Below are 21,733 nucleotides of genomic sequence, written 5' to 3'. Positions count from 1 at the left end.
ACCCTCACATGGTGGAGGGGGCTAGAGAGCTCTGAGAGTGCTTTTTATCAAGGCCCTCATGCCATTTGAGAGGGCTCTGCCCTCGTGACCTCATCATGAGGCCCCAGCTCCCAATACCCTTCATTACCTTGGGGTTACGTTTCCAACATGGATTTTGGTGTGATACACATTCAGACCATAGCAAATGTATTTTGGGGAATGGGACCAGGTTCGAGCTCCTAAATAAAGACCAGAGATAAGTTGACCCTGATCAGGTCCCAAGAACTAAGGTAAGAGAAACTCCTTGCTGTGCTTCGATCCCTACGCAGGGCCACTCATGAGCCACCTGCAGTCTGAGGAGAGCCGAGCACACTGGTGCCCACACGTAGCTTTCCTACGGCCTGAACAGCTTACTCTGCTTGACCCAGAACATCTGTGTAAGCGCAGGCAGAAAAAAGTAACAAGGATTTTGCAGTGCTGGGTTTATGTCTTGTAAAATGTTGAAAACCCATGGATCCAGGAGCAAAGGGAGTTGTAAGCATGATAAACTCTGTCTTGGGTCCCTGTGTCTCCAAACACGGCTTCAAAGCTGGCCAGCCCCTTCCACCCAGGGTGTCCTCCAGTAAGGTGGGCCAAGGCCCCTCACCTCCTGTTCCCAGAGTAGTCATTGGTTGGTTGCTGTCAGCCACTCGTGACTTAACTTTTCTCACTTCCTTACCTCTTTCTGATCTCCGTCCTCTCCTGCCTTGGTGGTGTTGGCCAAATGCCCCGGATTTACACCCGCTGCTCTCAGCCCATGACTATTCTGCCCAGAGTGCCTGGTGGTATAGGTAAGCAGTTTCTGTTTGGAAGGGTTTTTTGTTGTTTCTGACCTGGCCTATGGGAGCCACTGCTGGGGTCAACCTCTGAGGCGTTCTCTGCCATATGGTGACAACCCCAGCAGTGTGTGTTCTACATTATAGAAGATTCATAAAGTGAAGACAGTGATTTGAGAGATGATCTGGATGAGAGAAACTAAGTACAGAGACCTGAGCCACTTACAGGCAGGTTGACATGGGGTACATCACTTCGTCCCTCTTGGCATCCATAAAAGAAACAGCTGAAGAGGTCCCCAACTATGGGCCAAGGGCTGGTGACATCATAATCACCTGGGTCTGTCGGTACAGCCTCACGTTCCCAGCTTTAGCACCGTTCTGTTTCACTCTCCCAGGTGGCCGTGTGTGTTTTTTCTTCGCAAACCACCCAGATGCTTCTGATGGGCACCTGGGTTGGGGAACTACCGCAGTAGATGACATCTTCAGGAAGTCACTGAGCTTGCTGTTTTCTTAGGTCTGGGGGGGCTGGACCTGGTGGGTGTGGGGGGCTTCCAGACCTCTCCCAGGGACCCCAGGGAATCTGAGGGGGAAGAGAAAGTGACTGCCTTTCACACTGTCTCTGGTATCTTCCTTTTTACCACAGGAAGGTAGCAGGCACCAGGGCTTTGCTGGTCTAAACCATCATTCTCTGCTGACCCAGAAGTTCTAAAAATAGAAAAGAGGTCTGGATCCTGCTTCCAGGCTTAATGGGGGTGGAGGGAAGCAGAGTACCCTGGGAGAGCTTCTTAACAGCAGAGGGACGGAGCTTCCCTAGGGTGAGGAAGGTTTTTCTGTTGTCCCTGCCTCAAGCTGCAATGGTACAGCCTGTTACCTTGGAGATGGGTAACACTTCCCGGCAGGGCAAGCTTCACTGTTGAGTTGCTGGGAGGAACTAAAAGTGGGAACCGGGAAAAGCAGGGTCGGTCCTGTGATGACCAGGGGCCCTTCTCCCAAAGACGGTAACCTAATGCAGTTGAAATGCAGTTGAGGGTGAGTGACGGGTTGACAGGTGGTAAGAGAGGGTGGGGCAGATGCTAAGCTCTGGACTGAACAATCGAGGGGGCTTGGGGTCTTAGTCCTGTGCTCCCTACATGCCAGGCATCGTGCTAGGTGTTGGGGTGCAACTGTAGACAAGTGATGGGGCTGGTCGGGAGAAGGACCACGGCAACTGGGTATGAGACGGGCCAGCAATTGGAGGACACTTTCCTCTGGGAATTGGGGGGCAGCAAATGGGGTTCAGGAAAGACTTCCTGAGTTCTCGTCAACCAGAGGGCAAAGGACATTTCTAGAAGCAGGTTCAACTTGGGCAAAGAAGGGCATGAGACAGCAAGGTGCGTGTAAGTGTTGCCAGGGACCGTAGGAGGAGGAGATGAGGTGGGGAGGTAGCAGGGAACAGCCCCTGCAGGAACGACAAGCCTGGCAAACCAGGTTCCCTGTGCTTCTCCATGGTGCTGCGGGGCCGCGCTGGGTTCCCAACAGGTAGCACGATGACACCGGCGCGCTGGAAAGAGCGTTCTGGCGGCAGAGTGTAAAATGCGTGGATGGGGGCAAGGCTGGAGCTTATTTGTCAGTTAAAAGTACGCACCCTGGGGATGGCTTTATCTGGGGTGAACACTTAGGAGAGTCCTAGATCCAGCTGTTAGCCAGACGCGACGTTAGCTGAAGAGTTTTTTGTTTTTTTTATCCACTAATCGGGTCTCTCTCTCTCTTTGGCCAAGGACCATTTTGCATGTTCCCTTCCTGCCCACTCCCCCAGGGCCCTGTGGCCCACCTTTGTCTAAACTCTGGACCTGCCCTGAATACATTTATTCAACAACTGTGTTTGGAGGAGCTGCTGTGTTCTAGGCACTGTTTTACGCCATTCCAGCAGTGAACCACACTGCCGTGTCTCCGCGAAAATAAGACCCAGCCGGACCATCAGCTCTAATGTGTCTTTGGGACCAAAACTTAATATAAGACCCGGTCTTATTTTACTATAATATAAGACCGGGTATACTATGGTATAGAATAGAATAGAATATCGGGTCTTATATTAATTTTTGCTCCAAAAGACGCATTAGAGCTGATGGTCTGGCTAGGTCTTATTTTCGGGGAAACACGGTAAGTTGCTGCTTGGTGGAACTCGCTTCTAGTATGTTGATGGGGGGCAGGGAGGGGGAGAGACAGATCAGTAAGTATATAGAACGTGCAGGGATGAAGCGTGCTAAGGAGAAAGCAGGGCAGAGGTGCTGCTGTCTGAGACGCACTGCTCAGAGGAGACCCGTCTACGAAGCTTCCATTTCAGCAAAGGCCTGGGGGTAAGGGCTGTGTCCTGTCCGTCCCCCCCCCCCCCGCCCACCCCTCCAGTGCCAGCTCCGGCACCCGGAAGGACCCTATAATGTTCATGGAATTAAGGGTTGCTCGAGTGTCACCTGCTGAAGTGCTTGAAGACGGAGCCCATTCTTGATGGTAGTCTCCATTTCTATAGTGCTTTGTATTTTACAAAGCCCTTCACGTTCTCAATTCCAGTGGCTCCTCTTGACGAGGGAGCTGAAGTAGGCTGGGTCTACTGTTTTCCCCATTCCATTCTGCAGACGAAACCAACCGAAGGTCCAGTGCTCTTTCCTCACACACGGTGTTCTGTTAGCTTTCTGCAGCCCAAACCCTCCTCCACCAGCCCTCACAAGTCACCCCAGAATCCACTCCTGCGGGCCTCTAAGTTCATTAAGTGTCGTTAATCACTCACTGCAAGGAAGCTGAGACACTGCGGGGTGGCCGGGGTTCCTGGGATGTTCCTGTTTCAATAGGCTGCCACTAGAGTCTCCCAGCCAAGTGCACTGAAGTAAAGCCAGTTTTTCTTAAAGATGTTGTCACATTGCTGCTTCTCCAAAAGCAAAGCATCCTCTGAATAAAAGATTAAAGACCCAAAAGAGAAAAGCAAGTTACCAAACCACCATTAGGCTATTTAACAATGATTTCGTAAGGAAAGCACTCTCATGTGCAAGCAGCAACTTCATTGGGGGAGATTGCATATGTGTGTGTGTGTACATATATATATATGGCAAATAACAGAAACCTAAATGAGCTAGCTTAAGCAGAAAGGTAGGGAATTATAAAGAAGGGGGTATTTCTTGGAACCTGAGAGCAGAAAGTGAGTTCTCACAAGTGCCTGGGATCACTAATTAGAAATTCAAGAACCAAGATAGTTCTCAACCTCCTCTCCCTTCACCTCCCACCTCAAAATATTTATCATCTGCCAGTCCCTGCGTTCACCTCAGTTACAATCTAATGGGACAGACACCAATTTTTAAAAATCACACTAATGGTTAATGTATCATTCTACGTTAAGATAAGTGCTCTGAAAGAAAGGAACAGAGTTCTGTGGTAGTTTGTATGACACAAAGGAACCTAAGTAAAGAGCTATTCTGGAGAAGACGTCCCGAGGAAGTGACATTGGAGCTGCAATGTCAAGGACGTGGAGGTTCTGGGAGAACAGCGTTCCAGGGCAGAGGGCACATGCCAAGGCCCTGTGGTCACAGGAGCAGGGTCGCAGCAGTCCAGGAACTGCAGAGGAGGTGTGGTGGGACAGAGGGCAAGTGGGAGAGCTGGAGAGAGACGTGGGTGGGCAGCAGCCAGCCCAGGTGAGGCCTCAGGTGCCATCGTAAGGATAGTTGTCTTCATCCTAGAATAAAGGGAAATCTTGAACAGTTTTCAGTAGGAGGGACAAGTGGAGGGGTGACACTGGATTTGGGTCTTTAAACGACTACTCTGGCTTCAGTGAGGAGAACAGATTGGGTGAGAGGACGGGGTGGGGAGGGAGGGAAGGAGGCCGCGTAGGGTCTAGTGAAGTTGTCTGTGGAGAGATGACGGTGGCCTGGACAGGAAAAATGTCGGTAGAGACAGGTCAGTGGAGAGATTTGAGAGAGGTGAAATGAACAAGATTAGGTGATGGGTTGGCTGTGGGAAATGAGGTGTCAAGAATAATGGCTAGGTTTCGGACTCATAGACGTAGGTGGATGGTGACTTGCTCTAATGAAAAGAGGATAGGTCTGTAGGGTGTGTGGATTCAGCCCTGGACATGTTGAGTTTTGGTGCTCGGTCTGGGTGGTTGACATACAGTTGGCAGTTGTGTGGCTAGTAGTTCAAGCCATGGACGAGGATGAGATTGCCTAGGGAAAGATGAAAAAGTGGGGAGAGGAAGAAAGGCTCACATGCTCGGGAGGCCTGCAGAGGGGACAGAGGAGCTGGCAGAGCAGGGAGGGAGGACCCCGGAGAGACCGGCCCAGGGAACCCAAGGCTGGACGACCCCTAACTCCACTTCTCTGCACACAGGCTTCTCCTGCTCTGCGTGCACATGGTGGCCCCACAACTCCTAATTCCGCTTCCCAGAGAATCTGGCTGATCCATCGTGGAGGAAGTCTGCCACTGATTCAATAAGCCGAGAAGAAAAGGCTGTAGGACTCGCCCGTGGGCGCAGGTGCAGGTCGCAGAGAAAACGCAGTACTTCTCCGCACCCCTCCTCCGTGGGAATCACTGTGCTCCCTTGCTGCCCTCTGCCTGCTCTTCACAGGGCCACCTCCTCCTCCTTCAGGTAGACACCGTCACTGACCACCTGACCTATGCAGAGTAGGTCCCTGTCCTGACAACTCTCTGTCGTCGTAGCATCCCCTGCACAGCGCTTTCCACCATCTGTGATTGCTGTGTGTAATTTGTGAACACCAGTCTCCCCTCGAGAAAGACGCTCTGCAAAGGACAAGGGCACTGTCCAGCTTAGTGGTTCTCACCTGGGGCTGATGTGCTCCCGGCAGACCTCAGGCCACGTCCTAGAGACATTCTTGGTTGTCACCGCTTGCGGGGCAGAAGTACTACTGGCATCCAGTAGGTAAAGTGAGGGAGGTTGCTAAGCATCCCACAATGCACAGGGCCGCTTCACAGCAAAGCATTAGCTGGTCCAAAGTGTCAGTCGTGCTGAGGGTGGCAAACCTGTTACCTTGCTCCCCTTGGTGTCCTCAGCACCCAGATAAGCCTGACACCTCGTAGGTGTTCAGGAAGTACTGGATGAATGAATTAAAGGGGAGTTGAGCTGAATCTAAACCCCCCTTCCCTCCCCCCACCACCTATGGCTTTGTCTTGATGCTGCACTTCTCTTTTCTGGAATTCTTTTCCTCCCTAGGAAATAAGCATTGGGTATTTTTATAATGGCTACAGGAACTAGCCTTGCCTTCCGTGGCCAAGGTAAAGAGTATTTGCTCCGGGGAGTTGAGGGGGAAATACCTGCCTGAAGTGAGACTGGGTAAATGGCCATTGCATCAGCGCGTGCCTGAGGGCTTCGGTTAGGTACCTACCAGAACAGTAGAATAGATCGTCTCACGAACCTGGAGTCCACATTTTATTAGGGCTCTGCAGGAACCTTCCCAGTGACTGCACAGAAATAAAAACGGTTTGGGAAGCGCTGGCAGCATAGAATCAACGTCCAGTGCTGGGGCGCTGATCGAATCACTTTATGTTTTGTAGCATGAAGAGAAGCACTGACAGAGGGCGGAAGAAGCAATTGAACCAGAAAGATGTCAATGGACTTGGCCAAAATCTAGACAATGGACTACTGGTTACACACGTTAACCAGACGCAGGATTTACTGGTAAAAACTGTGGTACTTTAACTGAGTCACGATGTTTACAAATCATAGTGAGGGGAGGCAGAATGCGTTAAGCTCTGGGTGTTTTCTCTCTTCACAAAGGATCCCAGGAGTGAAAGAGATTGAGTACTCAGCCCTGATCCCCTGCCTTTAGAAGTGACTGAAGGATCTCCTTGCTGTTTATAGAAGTGACACAGTCTTCTTGGCCACGCCATTAAACATCCAGGAGCATGTAAAGAGCCTGTCCATGTTATCAAAGCCTGAAGTCAGAATTTAGTTCTCGAATTCCCCTCCCTAAGACTTTTTTCTTTTAGGATTCCCTAAAGTCTAGATCTAAACATCAGTTTCAGGAAGTACTATTGGAGCAAGAGAGTTTGGGCAGGAGAATCAACCTCTAGAATAACCCGAACTATGGTTTTAGGCCGACTCTCAATGTGTAAATTAGCTGTCTTCCCGAGATGGCGAGTGGATTGTCTAGAACTTAGAATTTATCCTACCACGGAAATGACAGGCATCGGGTTGCCAGGTGCAAGCCTGACCCATAACTGTTTATGTAATCTACGCTGGAGTTTAAATCTCAGACCTTTGACGTGATCATCAAAAACAATACAATGTTAGTGCTGGCAACTCAACAATCAGGAAAACAGGCATGTTTTGCTTAAGTATTGGCACTCATGGGAAAGCACGTTTGATTAAAAGGAAAAGAGGAAATGTCAAAAGAGTCTTGAGATTCTGAAGGATTCTTTCAGAGACTTCAGATATTGATGCTATGTCCTTATTTCATCTCATTTCATATAAACGCATGACTTCCCAGGGGTCCAGGGACCGGTCCTACAGTTACCCGCCTCACAAATGAACAGCAGTGGGAAAGAGGGAAAGGATCACCCCAACACAAAGACCTTGCTGTTGTCTGTGTAAAGCACAGCCTATGAAAAGCACACAATCACTATGCCCTACAGTCAAAATCTAGAATCTTCAATAGTGGATCTTCAAATATTAATAATGCAGCATCCACGCCCAAAACATAATGGATCATTTCAAATGAAAGTAAAGTGGAAGGTGAATTATAGGTCTGCCATGCTGTTAGCCACTAGGGAAGGGGTTGAGTCGGAAAGGACGAGAACAGTGACATCTAGTGTTCATATGTGTGACGGTGTTTCCCTAAGTGCGGGACCCAGACGATGGTTTCAGGTGGTGCTGTTCAAAGGCAGGACATAGAAGACGCACATAATGGGAAAGTTAGCTTGTCAGTAGTTCTCTCTCAGTCCTTAATGAAGATAGTCGGAGTTGGCGCTGATTTAAAGACAAGCACACTGCGGTAGCTATTCTGTTTGGGTTTGAATCCCAGCTCCGCCACTCACTAGCTGCATGACTTTGGGCAAACTCAATTCTCCAGGCCTCAGTTTCCTGGTCAGTAAAATGGGGTTAATGATGGCACCTACATTTTAGAATTTAAATTAGTTAATTTATGGAAAGTACTTGACACATAATAAGTGCTACTTAAGTGTTTGCTTTAATTACTAGTATTTTTCACACTGCTTTAACACTTGGCCATTTCCTTTTGAAACAGAGAAAAAACAGGCCTCAGGCACAGAACGTAAGGCACAACACGCTGGAATATAAAAGCAGCATTTTATTTTCATTGTCTTCGTTTTTATGGTTACCTTCCACTGTTGTTGAGAGCTGTTTGTGCAGAAACACTCAAGGCTGTGTTCTGTGCCATGGTCCACAGTGCCAATTTTGCAGGTGACGAGAGAGAGCATGACTTGGTCAGCCTCACAGAGCTAGTAAATGGAGACCGCAGTGTACTTGTTTTGTTCCTTGGAGACTGAGATTGTCTTTGCCAATTATTTAGTACAGGTTCACTGCAGAAATTGTAATAATTGCACAAGCCAATAGCAACAGGATAATATCTCTTAATAAGTCAATAACGAAATTACACACTTCAAATGAAATTCAAGTTGTTTCAGGCAAGAGGAATTTAAGGGAAATAAAGTCCAAATTGAAGTGTGTACCTTTCTATGGGTGGGCTCTTGGAAGAGTTAGCTTAGCCTTTTCCAGCCGCCACCCCAGCCAAAGTGACCTGCCCATTTCCAACTAGTCATTCTCTGTGACATTTCTCTGCTCCGTCTTCCGAATAGAACTGTTTGTTTCTGAAGTTGTATCCATTGATTTCATTTCTTCACTGTGCATCCCCCCTACACCAGGGTGTAAGCTCCAAGAAGGCGAGAACGTTTCTGACTTGTTCACACGGTCGCTTCAGCACCAGGGACAGTGCCTCATTCACAGTAGGGCTCAGAGAAGGGAGGAAATGCCAGCCTCCGAAAGGGGCAAGCAAAGTGGGCTCAAAGCCTCAGGTCAGCTGTCCCCACCCTCTGGCTCCCAGGAAGCTTCGCCAATGCTGAATGCTTGCCAGGAAGGACGTCAGCCCTACCACCGAGGCCACCACCCACACCCTGAGCTTAGCACTATGGAAGTGACACAGGTGTCCCTAGGTACAAGTAAGGCGTTCGTTTCACGGCCAGACTCCTGTGATGGCTGGGAAATTCTTCCTGTAAAACTCATCACCCATCGCTCCTGCTTCTGGCCTTTGGATGGATAGGATAAACCCACTCCCTCTTCCATCCGTCAACAAGTTTGTTGGGGGCCCTCAGACTGAGAGGGAGGCAGAACTCACCCACCTGAAATGGTACGCAGAACGCAAGTGTGGAAATAAACAAAGACCTCCCCAATGAGAACAAACAGGCAATTTACTCAGAGCTTGCTCTAGCAAGAGAGGCAGCCACCGTCCCCATAGTTGGTAGAGAGTCGGAGGCAGGCAGGAGAGAGGGAAAGCTTGCAGTGAGAAAGGGAGGGGCGAGGTGTGCCCCAAAGGAGGCTGTCAGCAGGGCTCATAGAGGCAGCACATCCTATGGGATTGGTTAGGGGGCATGTCATCAGGAAACATGACAACCAATAGGAAAGCTGGCCCTATTAACCGAGTCCTGCACTCGGGTAAGATCAGTCCGAGTTGGCAACCCTTGGGCATGTGTGTGGAGAGACTCTACGGCGTCCTCAGCCTCGCCCTTGCTTTCCATGGTTTTCCATTTGATGCTGGCTTCTTTCTCACAGAGGCTGCAGGACGAGCCCCAGCCTTCAGCTTGGGAAGACTCCGAAGATTGGCTTTCAACTCACAGTTTAGAGCTTGAGAAACTCACCTTGGCTGACCTGATAAGCCAGGGCACAACTGTGCTGTAAGTCTGAAGCCATTCCCTCACCCCCAGCCTGCAGTGACACACCCAGTCCCTTCATAAGGTTTTGCTTCTTCAGGGAGGAGGGCAGCGATGTCATGAAGAAAATGCACTTCTCCGCCCAGCTCATCCACCAGTTTGAATCAAAGCTCTCTGAGTAAGTATGTTTCTCAGTGTCCTCCCAACAAGCCCAGAGCTCAAAGATTATGTCATTTCAGCTGCCTGAAAGCAGCTTTGTTCAAAGAACGATCTCTGTGGGACCTTGCACAGGTCTCTTTCCACTTCTAGCCCCAATTTCTTCTTCTCTCAGATAAAGAAGTTGGACCGTATTTTTGTCAGCCTTCTAAAATCTATGGTCCCTTTGGATAAACACAAAACCTCACAGCCACATTTGATGTGTAATGGTTAAGAGTGACCACTTTCAGTGACCAGTGGGTTGGGTTTATACTTTTGCAAATGAATGTCAAAAATGCAGGCTTCCCACTGCAAACCAGAGTTTGCTCACACATGCATACATTCCATCCCAGCTTGTAATCTGACCCTTGGTTACTGTTTGCCTGAGGTTTCTTATAAAGCTAGAATAGTCGTTAATGGCTAATATTTATTAATGTGTCAGGAATTCTGCTAAGGGCTGCGTGCATTATCTTATGCAATGCTCACAACAAGTAGAAATAGTAGTAGTATTCTCAAGATAGCCCAAAGTCATTTGCTAAATGATCGATTTGTCCAATTTATCAAAACATTTAAACTGTAACTTTTATAACAATTTTTATTGGGTTGGAAGGTTTAAACGGGTTTTAAAGAATTCTGCAATATTTCAGTTAATTGGTTTTAATTGTGAATCCAGCATTTCAAGGAATGTTCGAGTCTAGTCAGGTAAGTGGTCATTCGGCAAATTGATTTTCAAGGGATTGGCTTTCAGTAAATTAACTTTTGGCAAATTGACTTGGATAGAGTCCAGTTATTATCTTCATGTTGGAGATGATGAAACTGTGGCTCAGAGAGGTTATGACACCTGTCCAAGGTCACACAGCTGGCAAATGGCAGAGCTGGAAGGCAAGACAAGCATGTGTCATTGTGAAGCTCATGCTCGGACCCGATCCCTGCTCACGCATGCCTGTAGCTCGGCTCACCAGCCACGGCCCAGGGCCTCATCCCCGAAGGCCTGCCCTGCCCTTCTCTAGGCCCCCAGATCCCATCGGCCCCATGTGCAGGTGAGTCAGTTCAGTTCAGGGCGCTGAGTCTGACGTGAGCACCTGTTACGTGCTGGTCTCCAAACAGCCACTGCAATGGCTGGCAAGAAGGGAGGTTCAGGGCGTTCCCCTGGCCACTTACTGTTTGGAAACGAAGGCTTTTGTTCATCAGCCTGGAAACTGCTGCCAAACTGCCTCAGTTGCGGCCGTGTGACCAGCTCCCGGTGACCAGGAAGGCTCACCTGGGAACAGCGCTGTGCTCAGGAGAACACCCCCGCCCTCGGAGCCCACCCCGTGTCCCTTCTAGTGTCTGTGGCGCCACCAGAGAGCAGCTCACACGCGTGCTCTGTGCTCCTTTCACAGCTCCCTCCGTCCTTTCCCCCGGCAGACGAGTCCCTTCCGTTTCCTCTTCGCTAGATTCTGCCCTATGTTCTCCCACCGCCTTAGACACAGCCACGCTTCTTTCTATGTAAGTGACTGTTGCTCAGTGACAAAGCTGACCTTGGGTGATGATTCTGTCTTGTGTCTTGACAGAGCCATTGAACTCTATCAACACAGAATGCGGTGGCTCGGAGAAAACAGCAGAAAGGTAATTGGGGGGGTTTCATTCTTTGCCCTCTTGCCCTCATTACCTCTGTATATGTTAGAACCCTTTCAGTTGCAAATGATAGACCCCCAACTGAAATTGGCTTCAGCTGAAAAAGGAATTTCTTGACCTACATAAATGAAAAACCAAAGAACCCAGACATAGCTGTGTCCGGGGACTCGAACTATGTCACCTCTTTGTCTCTGGGCTCTGCTTTCCTCGGAGTTGGTCTTATTCTCGGGAAGGCTGTCCCCAGGCTTGGGACGATGGTCATCAGGAGCTCTAAGCTTACGTGTCTCCAGCTAGAGTGACATGTTGGAAGGGCCCTCACCTCATTTTCTCAGTGCATCTTCCCAGGGCCTGGGATTGACCTTGGCTGGGTTCCTTTAGACCCCTGTTCATCACCAGGGGCGTGAGCTGTACTAAGGAAAGCCAGGGGTGGGGAGAGGGGCAGACTGAGGACGCACCTCTCACCCCCAACCTCATGGACTGAGAAAGGGAGACAGATGGTTATACATGGAAAGCCAGAGTGTTGTTACCGGAAGAGGAAACAGATCCCAGGCAGGTGAGGACAGCAGATGTCCCCTCGGCCATTTCACCTCAGACCCATAACGAGACACGTCCGACTGAGGCTGACCATCTGCGCATAACTTTTCTTGAAAGTTTGATTAAAAGTCTTCCTCAGACCCCGAGGGTAGAAGAGTGATTGTGGGCATTTAATTAACCTTTGATTTGCTTTCTTATTTGTTTTAGCCTATTTTCCTAGTCAGTTACTTTTCTGGCTCACCGTTTGCTTTCACCTTAGGCATTTTCTGGAGAGATTTTGGTTGTCACGAATGGGAAGGGAGGTTGCCAGGGAAGCTGCTAAACATCCTACCACACCCAGGCCAGCTCCCCACAGCAGAGGATTGTCTGGCCTGAAGGTGGTGCAGAGGCTGACAAATCCTGGTGTAGAGACAGAAGAGAAAGGGAGGTGGAGCTCTCACCTGTGCTGCTCAAGCGTTAACATGCAGCCAAAGCCCCTGGTTTGGGGGTGGGGGCGTCCTGTTAAAATGCAGACTAATTTGGTAAGCCTGCAGCGGGGCCTGGGACTCCGTGTCTGTCAAGCACCCAGGCCATGGGACTGCTGTCCGTCCATGGCTGACGCCTGCAGGAGCAGCTTCCCGGGCGTCCCAATATGTAGTCTTCAGGATGAGCAGGAGGGTCTGTCCGGCAAAAGAGGGTAAGGAGGGCCAGCCAGTGAGTGGAAGGAAAGACAGGAAAAGGTGCAGTGCGGAAAGGCCAGTGAGCTGTCTGTTTCAGCTCGTTCAAACTGTGTCCTGTGCCACGCAGAGTTCCAGAAAGCTAGGAACGAAGATTTGACCGTTGGGTTTGGCAAGAGTGAGGTCATTGATCCCCTCGATAAATGTGGCTTCAGAGGAGTGGGGCGGAGATTGCCTGAAGTGAGTGGGTCTCAGAGAAGTGGGGGGCAAGGAAGCGTTGCTAATATGGGAAGCAGAGAAGTGAAGTGGCAGCAGGAGGGAGAGGTGGGTCCTGAAAGTTTATTTCCTTGTGAAGACGGGCGAGGTTATGGCCAGTTTGTAGGGTGATGGAAATCGTGCAATGGGCAGGTAGGAGAAGGGATGATTAGAGAAGCAAAGTTCCTATTTGGCGAGAGAACATGCAGTCTTGCCAGTCAAAGCGGTGGCCTTAGGTCTTTGAGAGTTGGCCTCAATGCTAGTAACAGGAAGAAGGCGAAACGTGTGAGCATAAGGGCAGGTAGGTTGGTAGATTCCGTGTGGAAAGACTGAAAAAAACTAACGTTGGATTTGTTTGTTTTCTTTGTGAAATTGGAGGCCAAATCACTTGCCAAGAGAGTGCGTTGGAGGTGTGAGAGGTGTAAAACACTCATCTCTGAGAGCAGAGAATTGAACTGAACGGGAAAATTGGATATCCAGTAAAGCAGGATTTAAGGCAAAGAGCAACAGATGGGACCACCTGCCCCTAGAGAACCATCAATTTCACATGAATGAAAATTCTAGTTCCCAGTGCAGCTGTAACAGGATGTGTTTTGTGCAGAACAACCAGCATTGACGTGGAGATGGCAGTAGCTGTTAGAAACATAATTAGGAACTCCCAGAAATACCAGGACAGCCAGCGTGCTGAACACGTCTGCCTTAGATTGTAGAGCAGGCAGGAAATAAACAAGGCTATCGAGACATCACATAAGATACACTGATGTGATGAGGTATCAGGCCTTACCTCATGCAAAGGATGCTTTTCTGTGGTCTCCAGATGGTCTGTAATGGACACGTATGCATAAGAGTGGACAGTAAATATGAAGGGAAAACAACGCAAAGCATAGGTTGCCCCAAATTGGGAGCAGGACCTGGGGTTTGCTTTCCCTTCTGTGCACTGGGCCGGCCAGCCTTCTGCTGCTTCTCGCTGAGGGCGGGAGGGTTGGACCTTCCCCTCATGCGGGGCTTCCCGCGGAGGGCTTAAGAGCAGTGCAGACTTGTGCTGGCTATTTCACACCCTCTTGGTTTTTAGGTATTTGGCCTCATCAAGGGGGCCAGAGTTGGTGTCCTCATTGATGTGTCAGCTGTCAGCAGTGGCCCTCAGAGAGAAGAGTTTCAGAAAGACATCATGGTAAGTCTCTGGGCGTCCATAGAGAAGGATCTGGAACCACCCCCACCACTCCTCCCTCCCCTTTGTGCTGTCTAAGTGGCTTTGTTTATAGCAAGTAGAAAGGGGGTGTTTTACAAAGAACAATTCACACTTAATTAGCACCTACTGTGAAAGAAATGTGTTGAGTTCCACAAAACCCAACCTCAGCCCTTTCTGGTTGTGTGTGAGCTTCTAGTGTTCTCACCACAGCAGTCCTTACTAACTTGACTTTGTCCCGAGACTGCCACCTCCCCAGTTCCTGGAAAGCATCGCATGGCACAGCCTTCCTTCCGGCCCAGGCAACTTCCTTTAGTGTGTCCATCACAGAGACGCTAAGAGCTGCAGAGGCAGATGACTGGGGTCGAATCCCCGCCACCTCCACCACTCCTGGGCTCTGTGATCATGTCACCTATTCTCTGTGCCTTGGTCACCTCATCTGTAAAATGGGGTGATAACAGTGGCCCCTCACAGGGCTGCCAGAGGAACAAAGGAGTTCATGCAAGTTAAGTGCTCAGTACAGAGTATGACATAGAAAAAAACCTCTGTGGTGTCTGTAAAGTGACATGGAGGGGCTATTTTCTTGTGGGAGCTTTGGATGGGGGACCTTAGCAGCAATAGCCAGTTCAAAGATTCTGTAGGGCTCAGGATGGGCCAGTTACCCAGACTTGTGCCCTGTTCCTGGTCCCCACAGGTGTCAGGGAACAGTTGTCAGGGCAGTGTCCCCTTCTAGATGAGTCGAGTTTCCCAAGATCCCCCAGTGGGCTGGTCCAGTGTGAGCCAACGCAAGCCTTGCGTTTGTGGCATGCAGGGGAAATCTCCAGCTGGGGGCGTTCTCCTCCGGCTAGAGAGCATTCCACAGGCTGGCATTGTGCCCATGGCTCCATCCCCAGCTCACATGCCTGGGAGAGAAACTCCCACCCCCCTCTGTCCTCCCTCCCTGGGTGCCACCAGCGCACACGCTGAGATGGGGACGCACATCTCCCCACCCCCTGCCCCCGTGTCTTGCAGCCCTAAGGAGCTGCTCCAGAAGAGAACTGCCGTCTGCAGTCAGTGGGAGTGAGGGCACGCCATCACCCGGGTCCACCTACCAGTCTGCAGGCTGAAGGCCCACGTCCGCCCCCACCACATGCAGGAACGTGGGGCACACCCCCAGTGGGCGGGAAGCACATCCCACACCCCTCAGCTGGGGGCCACTGAGCTGAGCCTCAGGCTACCCCGTTTCAGCACAGCTGACACCCCAGCCTAGAGGGGCGAGCACGCATGAGAGGCTAAGCCAGGCTCCACGTGGCCCTGGCGCTGGGAGCCAGTGCTGTCCTTGTGTCCCCCAGAAACTCATTGACGAGCAGCTGAGCCACAAGGAGAAGCTGTATGTCCTGTCCTTCGGCACCACGCCCAGCGCCCTCTGGCCGGACCCCATGGGTGTCAGCGCCTCCACGTGAGTGACTGCCCGGCCACGGCCAGAATGTCTGTCTGTCTGTTTTCCTCCCCAAGTGTGAGTGCCTATCACATGATTAACAGGCACATCCCAGAGCCCATCAGATGAGTGCAGAGACAATTCGCAGAAGCAGAAACACAGGAGCCAATGACTTTTGGAAAAATGGTCACCCTCACAAGCAATCCACCGAATGAAAAGACATGCTAACCCCGAGACACCATTTTTATCCAGCAAACTAGCAAAGGCTGTGTTATTATTATGAAAATCAGGCCTGCTCATCGGCAGAATTCAAACAGCGTGAAAGGAGCAAAGCAAACGAGGCCCCTCTCCCCTCCCAGGAACCCCCTCCCACACCCGTCACACACGTGCGTCTGTGTTGAGCCTCGTGTATTGAAACCAACAGGACGCAGCACACTCTGCCCTCACCTTGGCTTTGCACCTGGCTGTGGGTATCATTCTCTCAGTACATACAGGTCCTCCTCATCCTTTGTAATGGCTCCATCGTGCGGAGTTTGGGTGTCTTTGGGGTGCCGGGGGGAGAAGGAAGATGTGTAAGAGTTTCTGCTTCTTACGCCAGTAAATAGAAATTTCTTTCCCAGGAAGAGAACATCCCTGATCACCCACCACGTGTTAGGTGCCACGCTAGGCACTGCGCATGGACTGTCTTATTTACTGTGTGTAGCCAGCATGTGGAAGGGGTTTTTAATCCCCATTTGCAGATGGGGAAACTGGGGCTCAGGTTAGGAAATGTCCCCAACACGATGGAGCCAGCCTTCGTTCCCAAAGCCTGGAGCAGAGTGCAGGGAAAACCGGGAAAACCGTGAGCTCGGCCCTGGGTGGATTGAGGTCCCCTTGCCCAGCACTAGCTGTAAAGGGGACCCCGTCCAGGTGGAGAAGTGCTCCAGCAGCGCTGGCTCCGAATCCTGGCTGTGACATTGGCTCGGTGACCTGGACCAGTCCTTCAGCTCACTCACTAGCGGAATGAGGCCGAGGATGCCTACACCTCACTGAGCTGTGAAGGCGAAATAAAAATAAGTATGTGGCATGTGGCAGGTACTCAGGGAAAGAGCATTTTTCACTGTGACTTCCACCAGAGTTACAACCCCGATCTCCAAGATGTCAGACCTTGAAGTGACCTTGAGATCATCTAGCCAAGAGTTCCTCAACGTCAGTCCATCCTGACTTCCCTTGTGATTTTTGTCATTTCTCTGCCACGTGTACTATTATTGATTCTTCTTCAGATCAACCCTGTTTATTGTTGAGGGAAACTATCAATACCATAATGGAGAGGCCCTCATCACTTGCCTTAATTAGAAAGTAGCCAAAAAATAAATACCATGAAAACAAATGAAACAGTGATGCTATATTCCAGCTTGAAACCTATTGGCTAGAGAAGGCGCTAGGCCTGCATTTGATCTCTTTGTTTAAAAGGGAGACTCTTAAAAACGGAAGACAGACTTCTAGCAGCAAGCTGAGTTTTATCTGTTTTGATCAGACTGAAAGAGAACTGGGAAGAGCAGAGCTGTCTCACTAGAACCATGTGACATATTTAACCAGGAAAGCACTGTGTTGAGCCCTTTTCGCTGTTCACCAGTAGTGTCTCCCAGTCCGCCTGGGTTGTAGCCCCGCAGCCGCGTGCCTTCTCTTAGCGCCCTCTTAGAGTTAGGGGATTTACTCTGTGCTTCAGCTGGGGGCTGCCTCCCAGAAGAGTTCTGGGGGTGGGGGGAAAGGTTCGGGGGGCAGTATGAGGGAGGAGAAGGGACTCAGGCTGAGTTGCCAGAAGCTCAGTCCCTAGAGTCAGACCTGGTTTGAAATCACAGTCTTGCCAGTCGCTTCCAGTATTATGTTGGCAAGTCCTAACTCTGAGCCTCAGTGTTCTCATCTATAAAATGGGAATAAGGCACCCACCTCAAAGAACTATCGTTAGGCTCCAGTGAGCTCGCATTTGTCCTGGGCCTGATGCCCAGGAAGGGTGCTGTTGTCTGCATTGCTGTCTCCCCAGCCTCCAGGAGCTCACGCTCTGGGTTAAGAATCTGAAGCCCGATGGAGGCAGCAATCTGCTACAAGCCCTGAGGAAAATCTTCGCACTCAAGGGGCTGAATTCTCTGGTCATCCTCCTGGGAAGCTGGTAGGTCTCCTTTCACACATGCACAGCAAACAACGTAAAGGGGGCCAGAGAACCAAACCATTGTTGGAAGAAAGCTCATCAGTGTGGCTCTTCACATACGCTTCATGGAGGGACAGTGTTCCCAGGCTGTCTCTCTGTAGGTGTGGGGGCAGGGCCACCAGCGCTGGCCCTCTGCCTGCATCCTACACAGGTGCCATAGACACAGGGGTCAGCGAGACTCAGTAGCTGTTCCCTGGGAGTGACCATTTTGCTCTGCCCGCTCTCTTCTTCCATCTTCTCCCAGCCCAGACCAGCCTGCTGACATCCTGTCCAACTATATCCAACAGGCCACCATGGGCACGGGCCTCCTTCCCCACATCATCACCTACAAATGCGCCGGCCAAGTGCCCCCGGTGAGTACCTGAGATTCCCCCAGGGTCCCCTTGGATTGGCCAGAGCGAGCCTGTGAGGCTGCCTGCGTGGACAGGCCCCACGCGGTGGACCAGAACACCCCTGTCCTTGCACCCAGTTCTCCCTTTGGTAGGAGGGAGGCGGTGGGCAGCCGGGAGGTCCCATCAGGGAGAAAGCTTGTTAGAGTCCTGGCGTTACCCGGGGGAGGGCTGACTGACCGTGTCTCCATCCCCACAGGCTGTCCTGAGGAACCTTGCCGAAGCTGTCGGCGGCTGCTACCACTGCTACAGCCCGGAAGCGGGGGTAAGCCCACGGCCCTCCGGTCCCCTCCCCGCCTGCCTGGTTGTGCCCCGGGGACGGGGCCCAGGACAGGTCATGCTATGCGCTTGCTTCCCACCCCTCCCCCAAGCTCAGTGGGTTCACACAGGTCTAATTAGGTTAAAATGAACATGTGGGAAGGACAGGGCCATGAAGTCCTAAGAGATCCTTTGGTCGGCGTGTATGATGAGAGGATCACACGCCTCTGAGCCTACAGACCTTTTCCAGCCTCGCAGGTGGAGCCCTGCGTCTCTCTCCAGTTGCCATCCACGCGCCCCCCCACCCCCGCTCCCACCAAAGCTCCGAGTCCAAATGAGTTGCCTCAGTTCTGTCTCCTGCAGGGGACCCGCCACAACCAGTTCTGAAGGAGCAGCGAGTTCCGTGCCAACCCCCCAGTTAGCATCCTTTTCCTGGTTAATAACCACGTCCCGCACCCTGTGTCCACAGTGGAGGTGACAACACACGAACGTGTGGATGCCCACGTGGCAGACCGAGAACCCAGCCATCTGTTCAGCGAGCAGGCTGGTCTTGCCTGCTAACCCTGAATAGCCACGAGTCAATGAATATTTGCCTCTCACACGTTCATGTCACAAAGTCTAGCATTTTACACGAGGGAGCCGCGGTCAGGCACCGTCTTCCTAGGGCAACACCCCCTCTCATGTACCTCATTTCCCAGGCCGTTTGTAGGGGTCACAGACTACAAGGGTAGGAAGTGCAGTAAATGAATGAAACTGGCCAGTTTAAGAAATATTTCATCTTAAAACCTGTGGCCCTCTTGGCCTCTCTGTTGTTTTTCACTCTTGATGGAGATATGGGTAAAACAAATTTCATTACAGTCTTTAATATAAGCAAAACAACAGTGCGAGGTGACAGAAAATTACAACTGACTCTGATGGGGGACAACAGAGAGTGGTGGGGGCATCCTGTAGGGTGTAGTTCCTTCACGTTTTTGGTTAGACAACCCATCAGTGGTTTAAAAACACTGCAGCCAGTGCTGGTCAAATGCAACACAGCACATCTGTGCCGCCATGCACCCCAGTTCCTAACGTCTGGTTTAAAGCGTCTGCCACTCAGCTTTAGGAACTGACGTGGCTGTTTGCCTTTCCCTGGCTTGGCGGCAGCCGGGAGCTAAGTGCCTTCTGGAGGACTGATTGCTCCCACTGTCTGCAGATCTATACCAGCCGGGATGTGGACCAGCTCCTGGCCGAAATCCAAAAGGCCCAGAACCTCATGGGCCACGTGCAAGCCCTGCGCCACAGCGCCCCGTGCCCGGAGCTCACCGGCCTGATGAAGGAGGTAGGTCGTGTGAGCGAAGCTTCTGGGACCTTCTCCTGGAGGCACTCAGCTACACTCACTCCATTCTCCCTTGTCACCTGTCACTCAGAGGGCAGGGCTGCAGAGCCCCTACTCCTGAAAGTGAAACAAGGCAAAGCCCTGCCCTCCGCTGTACCCCATCTCTCAGAGTTGGGTGGGCTGGACCAGCCTCCCATTGTGCCAGAAGGTCCTGGTAGACTTTCTACCTGAAAACTGTATTTCGGAGAAAGGCCGGCAGGCTCCTCCCACCTCCTCCACACGCGCCCTTCCCTCCTGCCCAGTTTGGAGAATGATGAAAACGTCAGCCACACAGAGCGGGCTGTCTAGGAGGTGGCTTTCCCCGCTGAACCCCTCATTCAGGGCAAACGCCCCTACTTGTGAGGATTAACTTAACACTGGCAGCATAGCTTGGCCCGCTTATGGACACAAGCACCATAAAAGCTACGTGCTGTGTAGGCCACACAGAAAACTTAGCTGTGGACAGAAGAAAACTGGGGCTGCATTTGTGAAAGAAACACGGCGCATAGACTGGTGTCTTCAACTTTAGTTCAGCTCTTCTACTGATTCTACGTAATCACAGTGATGATTAGTGTTGTGATAGTTTTCATTTGCTCTGTGCTCAGTATTGCCGTAGGCACAATGCTTCATTCTCTAAGTATCTTATTTTGTCTGCAACAACAGTCTGCGGTAGGTGTATTATTAACCCCATTTTACAGATGAGCAAACTGAAGTTGAGCGGTTAAATAGTTTGCCTGAGATCACAGCGATAGAAATCAATTGGGTCTGAATTGAACCCAGGTCTGTCTGAGGCCAAAACCTGAGGCCAGGAGTTTCCCTAAGTGAGAGGCATATGCTACTTGTGGTTTGCAAGGTGACTGTATGGTGATATACACATTAACAGTTTTTAAAATGTTATGTTTAAAATGAGCTCATATGGTAATGATAGATCTTTCCAAAGTTAAAATTTTTAAAGTAAAATTTTTTAAACTAAATCAGTTGAATATTAAAAAGCTTTAATGTTACGTGTTTTCTGAGAAAAATATATTAAGTAAATAACTGGTCCTCAGATACAGCAAAATTCATGAAGGGGGTGCTCAGATGTCTGAATTTTGGGAATTGCTGTTCTGTTTTACTGCTACACGAGCTGTGTGATTTAACCTGTCAGAACCTCAGGGTTTCAGTTTATAAATGTGGGCTGGGAGGGGCTGGGCTAGAGGAGCCTCCGGAAATGATTTGGTGCGGGAGTTACTTTTGAGTTCCCCAAAGCCTTGTGTTTTGAGCCTGGGAGGGGCCACGTGTCACCTTGGAGTCCAAGGTGCTGGTCTTACTGGTCAGGGTGGGGAAGAGGCCAGGAAGGTGGGCAAATGAAAGCGGAAGCGAGTTCCTGGGGACATCTCCCTCTTCCCCTGGAAACTCTAGAAATCTCCAGAGAAAGGGATGGGAATGATGGAAAAGGAAGGCAAAACTGCCTTTAATATACCAGGTAATGTTTTAAGATTATTACAGCATTCCCCCGTGGGGGAACTGGGTAGGTGCGGGAGACTGAGGCGTTTGCAGCTCTAAAATATGTAATGAGGATTTTTCACTTTCATTTAGATTTCCACAGAGATTGCCAAAGGACCACCCACAAGTCTCTTGCCTAAACTGCCAAAGCATGAAGCTCCCCTCACAATTGAGTTCCCAAACCTGGAGAAAACTTCTGCTGAATGGCTCAAGGTTAATGGCCTAAGAGGTAAACCCCCAAAGAGGGCAGGACTCAGGACTCAGGTCACTGGCAAAAGGCATGAACCCCCTGGGGCTCCATGAGTGGTGCCTCAAACCCCACTTGGTTTTTACAGCCAAGAAGCTCAGCCTTTATCAGGTTCTGGCCCCCAACGCATTCCCTCCCGTGGAGGAATTTGTGCCTATCCTCCAGAAAACGGTCTCATCAACTATCCACAAGGTAACGCAGACTCCAGGTTCTCTCCCCTTGCAGGGGAGCTCCTTGGCGGCATTTCCCTTCTTAATGTTCAGGAGATAAGAGTCGTAGGCAGAGCCTGGGGGCCT

General features: G+C 50.6%; 1 protein-coding gene across 3 annotated transcripts in view; it reads left to right on the top strand.

Moving 5' to 3' along the window:
- VWA3A (von Willebrand factor A domain containing 3A) overlaps positions 1-21,733 on the top strand; it is a 58,199-nt gene that overhangs the window by 14,887 nt on the left and 21,579 nt on the right. Inside the window, exons 6-19 of one of the 3 annotated variants that reach the window (XM_074322721.1) lie at positions 309-809; positions 5,145-5,289; positions 6,327-6,450; positions 9,559-9,680; positions 9,757-9,834; positions 11,405-11,459; positions 13,986-14,084; positions 15,431-15,537; positions 17,540-17,665; positions 17,949-18,057; positions 18,293-18,358; positions 19,544-19,669; positions 21,284-21,419; positions 21,526-21,629. In XM_074322721.1, coding sequence (XP_074178822.1) covers positions 6,328-6,450; positions 9,559-9,680; positions 9,757-9,834; positions 11,405-11,459; positions 13,986-14,084; positions 15,431-15,537; positions 17,540-17,665; positions 17,949-18,057; positions 18,293-18,358; positions 19,544-19,669; positions 21,284-21,419; positions 21,526-21,629 — 1,251 coding nt within the window. In that variant the 5' untranslated portion in view covers positions 309-809; positions 5,145-5,289; position 6,327. Of the gene's footprint in view, positions 1-308; positions 810-1,625; positions 1,824-5,144; positions 5,404-6,326; positions 6,451-9,558; positions 9,681-9,756; positions 9,835-11,404; positions 11,460-13,985; positions 14,085-15,430; positions 15,538-17,539; positions 17,666-17,948; positions 18,058-18,292; positions 18,359-19,543; positions 19,670-21,283; positions 21,420-21,525; positions 21,630-21,733 lie in introns of those variants that run through there. The other 2 variants (XM_074322722.1, XM_074322720.1) reach the window with 2 other exon arrangements.

The sequence above is a fragment of the Rhinolophus sinicus genome, linkage group LG18 (genome assembly GCF_036562045.2).
Source record: "Rhinolophus sinicus isolate RSC01 linkage group LG18, ASM3656204v1, whole genome shotgun sequence".
In the NCBI taxonomy this organism is placed as follows: Eukaryota; Metazoa; Chordata; class Mammalia; order Chiroptera; family Rhinolophidae; genus Rhinolophus; species Rhinolophus sinicus.
The sequence above is the reverse complement of the archived record's forward strand: the minus strand, read 5'-3'. Positions and strand labels throughout refer to the sequence as shown.